The sequence below is a fragment of the Cynocephalus volans genome, chromosome 10 (genome assembly GCF_027409185.1).
Source record: "Cynocephalus volans isolate mCynVol1 chromosome 10, mCynVol1.pri, whole genome shotgun sequence".
Classification (NCBI taxonomy): Eukaryota; Metazoa; Chordata; class Mammalia; order Dermoptera; family Cynocephalidae; genus Cynocephalus; species Cynocephalus volans.
Window position 1 is genome coordinate 127,957,234 of NC_084469.1, and position 11,641 is coordinate 127,968,874.

Sequence of the window (11,641 nt, forward strand, 5' to 3'; positions counted from 1 at the left end):
TTACTATTATTACTATACTTTTAAGGTGTAAGTGGGAGCTTCCTTTCTCACTTTCAGCAGTACTAAATTCACACCTTTGAATTCTGTTTCAAGACATTTCTTTATTTTGTGGAATGGGGAGGAGAAAAAAATGGTCAGGCATTTAAAAAGCTCTTATTTGATGTCGAATTCAAAGAACTAATAGTGATTTTTATTTTTTAAAAAAGCTAAATTAAAGAGTTCATATGCACAGTTATAAGACTACTATAAAAATACTTTTCTTCACATTTGTGTAAAAAATTTTCAAGACACAAATGGCTTTTAAACCCATGAAAATATGCTCAACTTCACTCATTAAGAGAAATAAAAATTAAAACAACAAAATAACAAAATTCCTATCAGATTTGCAAATATCTAAGTCACTAGCCTTGGAGAAAGATTTGTCCTTGGAACACTGACTATACGATTTTCTAATTTAAAAACTATCAACAATCATTTCTATTTATAAGCAGATAGGTGCCCATGCGTGAGTATGTATTTATATTTATATATAAAATTTAATACTAACACGTTTTGGAGAAAGAAAGAGGAAAATAGGGGCCGGCCCGTGGCTCACTCGGGAGAGTGCGGTGCTGATAACACCAACGCCCCGCGTTCGGATCCCATATAGGGATGGTCGGTTAGCTCGCTGGCTGAGCATGGTGCTGACAACACCAAGTCAAGGGTTAAGATCCCCTTACCGGTCATCTTTTAAAAAAAAAAAAAAAAGAAAGGGGAAAATAGATATACTTCTATATTTTTAATGGTAACATAACCCCTATGAAGAGAAATCTGACAATATCTATCAAAATTATAAATGCTCATAACCTCTGACTCAGCAATTCCACTTCTAGGAGTTTATCCTACAGATAGACTCCCACATACAAGAAATACCATAGGTTCAAGGATATTCATTGCAGCACTGTTTGTAGCAGTAAAAAATTGGTAACAACTTCACTGCCCATTAATAGGAGATTGGCTAATATTATTGTAGATTCATAAAATGGAATACTATTGCAGCCATTAAATAATTGACAACTATATAAATATTAATATGGAAAGATTTCTAAGAGATAAGTCACCAGTGTGTTGCATATAGCAACATTAGTTTTAAAATTTATATATATAAATAAAGACATATACTCATGCACGAACATATATAAGATTATAATTGCATAGACTACCCCAGGATACATAAGAAGCTGGTAATAACAACTACCTTCATGAAAAGGTCCGGGCAGTTGGGGAATGGGGGAGAGAAAAGGACTTCTCACTCCTTTTACATATTTCAATTTCATTCTGTTTACACTTTTCAAAAAAATTAACTTTTAAAGTACTTATTTTAGAGCTAATCAGTTAGCTCAGTTTGTTAGAGCATGATACTGATAAGACCAAGATCCAGGGTTCAATCCCCATACTGGCCAGCAGCCAAAAAATAATAAAATAAAACATTTATTTTAAATTTAAGTATCTGACCTACGGTGTATTCCAAATGAAAGAACTCTCAAATTTTCCTTTACCAATAGTTTTTAAGTTCAACAATCATAAAGTCAGCATTCCAAGGACAAATCTTTTTTCAAGCCTAGTGACTCCATAATCATCATTAGTTCTAACACAACTAAAATCCTTAATGTCCACTTCTAAGCGGAAACACACATTACTTATATTGCAGTAGAATCAGAGTGACAGAACTCAGACCTCACCTGACCAGGTCTCCATGAAGCTGTATATAAAGACTTTCTCTTCCCTCTCCAGCACATATTTCTGATGCTGGTGTCTCTACTGTGCAAAGGACGAGATGTAAGTCCGAGGAGCAGGATGAGGAATTGGAGGAGGTGGTAGTGGTTGTAGTGGCAGTGGTTGTGTCTGCTCCATAAAGGTAAACACAGCCTCTCTTCACATCTTCTTTCAGCCAGTCTCTTTCTCGAGAACCAAACCTACTTCTCCTATTCAAACAATTTCTGCTCCCGTTGCGTTTCATATTTCTCTAAAAAAAATATCAAGAGAAAGAAATCATTAGCTAGCACGTCTGACTGAATTAGACATGTTCACTGCTCACCCCACCTCTCTACTTTATGTTCACCAACACTATGTTCAAGTATCCCCTCTTGTGGAGCCTTCCACATCTGCCATACCCATTCTTAACCCAGCTAACGTAATTTTCTTTACTGCTAGTTGTTCATGTCTGTCTCCATTATCTTCTCTGACCCTCTCTTTTTCTTACGTTTTCAGATAAGTGTCAAGAATAACAAAATAACTATGTACCCACTACCCAACTTTCACAAATTTTAATATTTTGCCATTTTACTTCAGATCATTATTCTAAAGAACATACATACAATATATGGCTATATACACAGCTGAAGCTACCTGATACCCCACACCAATCCCATTCCCTCCTCTCCCCAAAAACAAACACACTACTGTGTTTAATATTTATCATTCCATGCATTTTTTATGTTTGCCATATATGTATACATCTATAAACTATACATATTATTGTTTTACCTGATTTAAAACTATCCAAACCTTAACATACTTATGTTTCACACTTTGCAATTTTATTTGGTTCAACGTTGGTTTAGAGATCTATCTACGTTAATACACCCAGCTCATTCATTTGAATAAATTCCATTTTATGAATACACTGTACTTTATCTACTCTCCTGTTGATGGCATTTAATTTGTTTCCAATTTTTCACCGATGGAAACAATGCTTCAATAAACACTTTTGTGCATGTCTCTTCAGGAAAACTTGTAAGTCTTTCTAGGGTCCTGATCCTCTTCCTCATATGCCAAATAAGCAAGCATAGTATCGACACCATATTGCACAAATACTAGTATTTTTTCCATTCCCATCATGTTTCAAAAAAACTACTGTTACATTTGATAACTCAGGTATGTGAAATTCATGCATTATGAAGTTATCTCAAAAGCAAAAACTGCTACAGCCAATATAATAAGTTTCTAAAGATCAACATTTGCCTACTCCATTTTTATGACAGGCTATTTGTCTTTTTTTAATAAAAAAGAAATTTCTCCCAACAATCCACTGATATTGTCCAGCTTCATTCCTCACTGCCCTTCACTCTGTACTTCAGTCACATCCAACTACCTCTAGCTCCCTAAACACACCAACTATTCCACAATACTGTGACTTGTCTGAAATGTCCTTCTCCACCTTGTCCATATGATGAGTTACTATTCAAAACTCTACAGAAGTGTCACCCTCTCTATGGAGCCTTCCATATCTGCCATCCCCACGCTCCCCTCCTACCTAGAAAGAATTAGTGACTCTACTCTCTCTTCAGCAGAACTTTTTCACCTTGAACATACTCCTAATATACGTGCATGACAACAGGTTTTAATGATTTGGTATTTCTTATTCTGTTCTCCACTGATAGCCTATTATTGTGTCTTGGTACAGAGATGTTTGCAGAATTCAGCTGACAACACAGAAATCTATTCCCAATCTGTACTTTAATCCAATTAGCACTGGAAAGAAGTTGAACAAACTAGGGGAAAAAAATCTCCACTTTTGTCCTACAATCTTTTCTTTGTATAAGCCACAAACTGAAAGGGAGTAAATAAAATACTTTCACTAGCATTCCTCATTGGAATAAAGCAAATAAATAACCTATAAATAACCTATAAATACAGCAAATATTATTTTTATAATCACTTAGATTAAATATTTGAAGATAACTGTAGCACTTAAAATTAAATTTTTAAAGATGGTAAAAAAAAAAGGAGAAGGAAAAGTTAGCAGGTATTTTCATGTGGGAAGCAAGAAAAACAAGAGTGAAAATGGCTTCATTATTTAAATTTAGGATAACATGTGTAAATTGGTCATTTTGCAGATTGGGGATTTGGTTATAGCTGTTCAAAACGATGAGGATTACTATTTATTCTAACTTTACAGAAATGGGATAAACCCCTGCTACAAGCGGAAATTAGGTCTCTTTTTTCTCATCAAGTGCATTTTCTCAGAGCTGAATACCTCAAAATTAACAAAGAACTTTCAAGTGCTTATTTCATAAACATAGGGACCATCATATTTATACTACTAAACAATTTTAACCGCTGACTAGTTAACTACTGGTTAATTTTAAATATTCCTTATTATTTAATCTTTGGGAAAGACTAGCTGGTCCACCTGAAAACAGTATTCCATATGGTACAGTAACATAGAAAGAAGCTCTGCATTCTGCACTCAGTGGAGAGAAAAGAACAAGACACTATTCCACACAACCACCAAAAGGCTTCTTTAAAAAAAAACACTTTCTAAGGTCAAATAATGGCTCACTGATCTTCTCAATCTTAGAAAACTCTAGAAAGACCCCAGGAAGTATTATTTTCATTCATACATGATTTTTCTTCTGCAGGGATTTTTAACAGTCATTTTTAAATGTGCATATGTATTTCCCTTTAAACTCTAAATTTCTTAAGGAACTTTTCATTATCAAAACATATGTGTTGTTGGCCATCATTTACCTCAAAGGATTTATCTCCTGTCTATATGATAAACTCCACCCTATGAATATGAACTGCTAGGTTACAGCTTTTATAGGTATAATTCTCTTAAACCTGATCAACGGGCATTTAAAAGACCAGGATACTAAGCAAAACAAAGTCTTACAGCAACAATCTAGATGGACTGTTTAGCTATTATTAGCCACTGCTGAATCACCTAGTGCTTCCTTCTCAAGAATGTCCTGCTCCACTGCCTAATGCATCAGTTAACTGCTGGAAAGGCCTCAGCAGCCAGTAATGCAGATGACATTGTCCTCAGAGCTGCTTTCAGCTTTCAGAATCACCATTCCACCGGAATTGCCAGACTGAGAACACTTTCTTTTCTCCCTTACTCCTATAAAAGAACTGCTATCACAAACTTATCTAAAAGGGAACACAACTATAATCAACTCTCACATCAAACAAGTGTACAAAGAGCACATTTAAGATTTAAAGATCTTTCTAGAAAGCAAAACTCTTTAGAGTAAGCCATGAATTACGCACCCACTCCTTCAGTTTTACACTGTTAACTCTCTAAAAATAAACATAATATATAAGGGCTGCAATCAGTTCAAAGGTAATAAACTATTAAACACCCACATGTGATTAACTCTAAGACATGCATGATAAAAACAGGGTCTGGCAAAGTAACTCTCTGAATAACTCAAAATAATTTATTATGAATAAGTATTCATAATAATGAATACTTCAGTTCATTAAAAAATTTTGGTACTGATTGTTTAAAATCATATACACCTACTACTTTGATAAAAACTTTAAACTATTCTTGAAAAAAATGGATCTCATAGCAGTAACCAACTAGATTAGTAGGAACCTCATATCTTCTACAGATTGAGTAAAAAAACAAAAAACTGTAACTCCAAAATTGAGTTATAATTGAGGAAACATCTGAAAAATTTATAGACCTATGCTTCGGCAATTCACTAAATAAATCTGGGGCATATTTTGAAGGAAATTTTCCAATACTCCGTACAGATGGACCCTGGTCTAGTCTGCCTACGCTATACTGGCTTAGTTATATTAGTTTTTTTATGAAGATCTATATTATGTGACAATAATGATGTCCTTTATTTGGTATTACGTATAAAAGAGTTACAAAAAAGAATGAAAAGTCTTTAATTTTATGGAGTCTTCAGAGAAAAACATGTGGGAGATTGACTTTCTTCCCAATTCAGTAAGTCTTCTACTTACATATGCTTTTCCAGTTTCACTTGATACAAAATTTGACCACTTATCCACTTGAGAACTTCTGTATGTGGAATACACAGCACCTATTCTCCATGACGAATCTCATTTATTTGCAAGGATTAAAGTGTTGACCATAAGCAAGAAAGCAAGTGATGCAAAAACCTTAGAGACTGTCAGCTCTCAAAACACCAGCTCAGTACTATAATAAATATCAATTTCTGGAATTTTTCTAATGGTCTCCAGATTGGAACCTCAGGGAACCAGTGGTAGGTTGTCTTCAATATAGATTCTCATTTCTCAATTTCTTTCCCCTCACAACTCACTCCTTCACCACCCAAAAGAGTTACCAAAGTTGTTTACCTTCTAGGCCAGAAAGCATCACCCATCTCTCAGACCTGCCATTTCCTGATAAGCCAGGCCAGTTAAATTTTTGTTTTTATTAAATTAATCCACAATTGACATTTTTTTGACCTTATCATTTAAAATAAATATCCAAAAGCCTTTGGGTAATATATTTGCAACTTATGATTAAATAAATTCCAATAAATAGGTAAAAGGTTTATACAGAAATCAGAGGTAAACTATGAAAAGTTATTTCCTTAAGTCACTGCATTAAGATTGAGACATAGCAGCAGAAAAAGTGTTTCATATTTCACAGAGTTCTAGTTCATGTTGTTTCATGGATTCACTAGATCCTACAAACCTATTTTTTTTTTCAGTGTTCCCACCTTTGTGATGTCCTACTAATAATCTTAACAAGTAAGTACGGCTCAACCTCAATCCCAATCAACAACTATTACTTAATGTATTTTTTAATATCATATATTTTCATTCTTTTGCAAGGTATTTTTGAAACACAACGAATCTTCTAAATTTTCTTTACTCTCTTCCTTCTCTTCCTTCTCCAGGGCAAGTTTTAAATCCTGCCTATCCCTCTTCCAGAACTCTGGAAGGAATTCCACTCCACCTCCGGAAGGACACCTAGTTTACACATTTGTCCTAAAGAAAGATTTCTCTGCAACTATTTCAAAGGCTAGTGGAAAACTCCACCCAGTAAGCCTCCCACAAGTCCTCCCTTCAACCATCTTCACTGTCCCCTCCTCACCTTGTGCATTTAAACTTCTTGTCATCACCTTCAAGGCTCCACTCCTCCATTGCCTGCATCTGTTTTCATATCCTCCTACTCCCCCAATTCCTGCCAAAAAGCCCCCTAGCTGCCTGTTGCATAACGGCTCCCCCATTACCGTCTCCCTGGATTGCCGGCCCCGCTCCCGAGAGCAGGAATGCCCCTTTTTGTCCAGCCCCTCCTCCCTTCTGCAACACGCCCAGCGAGGCCCCGTGATGAAGCTCCTCCGCGGATTCTCTCCCCAGGCGGGGCGGACCGTCCTTCCCGGCCGGCGTCTCGAAGCCGGGCGCCGGGTCGTAACTTGGGTAGTAAGCCCCGAGGGCAGAGTGTGGCCTGTCGGCCCCGCGCCGCCCCGAGCACACCGCAGCGCCCAGCCAATCACCGCCGCCATCCTCCCGCCGGGGTGATGTCTTCAGGTGTCCGGGGAGAGAGCCCTGCCCCGCTCCCCGACCAGGAGCGGCCGGCCCCGGGGCCCCGAGCGCGGCCGAGGGAGGCAGAGGCGAGCCCCAGGGTGGCGAGGGGGCCGGGCGGGCGGCGGCGGCCAGCGGCCCCAAGGCGTGGGCCTGAGAAGCGGGTGGCGCGCGGCCAGGGATGGGCAGCGGAGGTGACAGAGGCGGCCGAGGAGGCCTCGGCGGGGGCCGTGGCGCCTCCAGGAAGGTGTGGGGCTGCCGAGCGGCGAGGACGACGACTGACTGACGCGGGGCGGGGGTCGCCGGTTGCCTCGGCCGCCGCTCGTGGGCGGGGGCAGCCTCTGCCCGCCGCTCGCTCCTTCCTCAGCCCGCCCACTCGCCCGCCTCACCTTCAGGACCCGGATCCCTCCCGGCCGGCGGCTCGCGGGCGCTTCGGGCCGCTCCGGGGGCTCCAGCGGGCCCGCGGGCCCCGGCTCCACCTCCCCCATCCGTGGCCCAGGCTGCACAGGGACGCCCGGCCGGCGCGACGGCGATAGGAGCCTCAGCGGCGCGCGCGAGCAGCCGGAGGCCCCGCCCCCCGCGGCCCGGGCCCCGCCCTCCCGCAGCCCCGCGGACCTGCGTAGCTGCGGGTGCGGCGCGGCCCGGGCGCCGCGGAGCCGCATATCGACGGACCGGCGGGCGGCGCCTGGCGCCAGTGCTGGGCTGGGCCTCCGCTGCCCGCTGCCCTCAGTTTAGAGGACTAGGGAACATGGAGGGTTGTTTGTTGCTTTCCCCGCCCTCAAAGTACAGGCAGGAGGAAGGGGCCTGCACCTGTTAATTGTGACAGGACGCTGCCCTCCGCCGAGGGTGACTCTTGTAACTTCCCTCTCCAAGACGTTTCCTCTTTCCACTTCAAAACTGGCCTGTCACCCCTCCCTGGCAAAGCTGTTGAACAGACTGCTGAGAATACTCACCTTAGCAAGGCTCTTTATCTTCCTTATTGGAGATCACGACCTTCGTCAGCAAATTCAACCCAACCTCCTTCAAAATGTCAGCTCACCTCCCAGCCATATTTTTATTCCTTTTTCTCATGTAGCAAAATTATCAGAATTCTGTTCTCTGCCTCAAGCAGTAACATCGTCCGCGAGCCATTTTATTATTTGCAAGGCTAATTCAGAAAATCTTTTAAATTTAACTTATTTTCTTTTAGTTCCTGCAGTGATGGCAGTTTTGTGGCCATTAGGTCAAATTTAGAGTCAGACTGATTCGGAATGTCAGCTCTACACCTTATTAGATTTATACCTTTCTGCGAGTTACTTGATCCAAGACTTTGGTTCTTAAGCTGTGAAAGAGATTAATATCTGCCTAGTAATTATGAAGATTGAGCCAATAATGCATACACGTAGTAGGGACTCATAGTAGCCACTATAATAAAATTCCAAATTTAAGATTCACTCAATTTCTCAAAAAGTACTCTCTTTGTTAATTCTTAAATGATCCTAGAAAGACTTCAAAACCTCTGGGTTTTCAGGGCTTCCCCTCTTAACACAGGTATTGAATCTCAAGCAATTTGCATGGAATTAAAGAGCAAAAACCAACAATTTCTTGACCTTTGAATAACTGGTAAAAACAGTATCACATATTATCCATTGCTTCAGCTTGCCTAATCCAGACCAACTATATGTGTAGAATATTTTAATTGCAGGCTTAGTGCAAGAGTTTGAGACCTAACAGGGCCCTTGGTGTCCCTCTCAGATATATAACCATTCAGAGATTTTTTAAATGTCAAGACAAAATTTGGCTCTTGCAGGTTCTGACCTCTTAACAAATCATTTCTTCTGCAAAAGTATACAGTCACTACTTTTTCCCTTCACATGAGTTACTTTGTGTATAACAACATTTCAATCTCTACTAATCTTCATTTCTTGGTCTTTTTTTTCACAGCTGGCCAGTACAGGGATCCAAATCCTTGTCCTTGGTGTTACAAAACCATGCTCTAACTGATCTAACCATCCAGCCCTTGGTCTCATTTTAATTATTAAATATTATTGTCTCTGAGAGTTTGGTGTGAAGTGAAAAAAGCTCTTAGATTGTCCAAATCCTAGGTTTTCCTTCTACCTTTCTATTATTTTCAAGAAAGATACTCAAAGTAGTTGGATTCCTATTTCAGTGCTTATTGGGTAATTTCTTCTAGCAAGAACACTGGTATACGAGGGATAGGCTCTAATAAGGAAACAGAAGTGGACTTGACCAAGGGCAGACAGGCAGTGATAAGGAAAAAAGTGTTTCTAAAAGCCTATTTCTTTGGGGAGTTTTTTTGGCAGCTGGCTGGTACAGGGATCCAAACCGGTGACTTGGGGTTATAAGGCTGGTCTCTAACCAACTGAACAACCAGCCAGCCCTCCAAAAGCCTGTTTCTTAAGGTATCACACATTACCTTTTCCAGATCTCATGAGTAGTTCTTTATTGATTGATCACCCAAAGTGGAAAGATCTTGTCCCAGGACCAAAGCTTGAGTTCATGCTGGAGAATAGGGGTAGATGGCTGTTTTTTTCATTGTGCCATTAATTAAATTTCAGTGGGCTAAAGTATCAATTCAGAATAAAAGCACATGCTAAAAGTTATGTATTTACTACTTCATACTGGCAACAGAAGTACCTCTTTCAAAAGTGGGGGGGGGCCCTTGGGGGGAAGGGAAGCCACAAGCCCAAATGTTTCAGGGGATAATTTATGATGCAGCTACCTTTACAGGTTCCTGTGATAGAAGATCCAATTCAGTAGTGACAATCAGTTGATTCTGTGTTTTCTTTTCAAATCATGTACTGCCATTAACATTTTATACTTTGTTTCAAAGGTCACATATTCATGCTCTCCCCCAGTTCAAGGCAGTGTGCATTATGTATGCCAAGGGTTATGTAACTACAATTTCTGAAAATGGTAAACAGCTGAGGCTAACCCTAAAAATAAATTCTTCTGGGATTTTTTTGTGCAGAAACCCATCTGCCCTCACTGCAGGTTCATCATTACAAAAATCAGGGGATCGAGCCAAGAGACAAAGAAGTCATGAGAATCCCTCCTCTCTGTATCCTTTCTATAGCAACTGTGCATACCCTTTCCACCTCCCCAGTATGCTGGGGCATGCAGACATACACACACAGACATATACACACACTTTCTTTATACCAAAAGCATTTCCTGATTTCACTAAAAAAAATGGGAAGAAAGTCTGGAGAAGGAAATGTCATGTCTATTAGATTCTGGTGGAGGAGCCATAAGAGACTTATACTTACTTATTTGTATCTAGTTCCCACTCCTTTGATGATCGCAGTCATCTTTAGGTCTAAATCTCTTGTTATCCTACCATAAGTTGAACAGATTTAGCTATTCCTTATTTTGTTTCCAAATAAACAGGCAGTATTTACCTGATTTCAGGTTTGCAGAAATTTTTGCCTCGAACATTTTTATGTTTTTCAAATATAAGGACAACTGAACTGGGATGGGGTGGACGAGGACACAGCATGGAAAACCTTCAAAAGTGATAAAAATTAATTTGGTCCTTCTGAATTGAAGTTCAAACTGAATACTATTCAATGTATTGTTAAGTATATGTCTGGAGCATATTACTGGCTAAACTTTTCTATTGCGGCTTTTATATTTTCATCTAATTACATGTAGATGAAGGTGTCAACTATATTTAATACTAGAAACCAAGATGAATTTTAACTAGTTATATATACAGAAAGTTTTTTTTTTTTTTTTTTTTTTTTTTTAAAAGATGACCGGTAAGGGGATCTTTACCCTTGACTTGGTGTTGTCAGCACCACACTCACCCAGTGAGCTAACCGGCCATCCCTATATAGGGATCTGAACCCGGGGCCTTGGTGTGTTATCAGCACCGCACTCTCCCGAGTGAGCCACAGGCCGGCCCCATATACAGAAAGTTTATACATATGTTGCTTATCAAACAGTGCCAAAGGGCACTTCTGCATAAACTAGATAATTGCCAAGGCCTACACCCTTTCCCTTTTCAATCAGGGAACTGTCACAGCCTCCCCCTTCTCAATCAAGAAACTGGCAGGACCATCAGAGTGATAGAAAACCTAAAGTTTCCAACCTCCAAGAAAGAATTCATATAATAGAGTTCATATAAAATAGACCATGAAATATAACTCATTTTGGCTGGCCAAGCCTTCCTCTTCTCAGTTAGATATACTTGAACAATCAACAAAAAGGAGTTTATAACTAATACTCTATGACCACTCTTAATATACATTTCACCTTGATTTGATTTGCCTTCTTTGAGAATTCACCTGTGTGGAAAAGATAAACATGGACGTGATTATATTGTAGTTAAAAGTCCAATTGCACTTAAGACTTTTTCACAGTG

At 39.9% G+C, this 11,641-nt stretch overlaps 1 protein-coding gene across 2 annotated transcripts in view; it reads right to left on the minus strand.

The window, feature by feature from the left end:
* PHLPP2 (PH domain and leucine rich repeat protein phosphatase 2) overlaps positions 1-7,792 on the minus strand; it is a 62,242-nt gene extending 54,450 nt beyond the window's left edge. The window contains exons 1-2 of one of the 2 annotated variants that reach the window (XM_063110599.1): positions 7,665-7,792; positions 1,722-2,005 (exon numbers count right to left, since the gene is read on the minus strand). In XM_063110599.1, the coding sequence (XP_062966669.1) occupies positions 1,722-2,005; positions 7,665-7,763 (383 nt within the window). In that variant the 5' untranslated portion in view covers positions 7,764-7,792. Of the gene's footprint in view, positions 1-1,721; positions 2,006-6,844; positions 6,920-7,664 lie in introns of those variants that run through there. The other variant, XM_063110600.1, reaches the window with a different exon arrangement.
* Between the last annotated feature and the right edge of the window lie 3,849 nt (positions 7,793-11,641).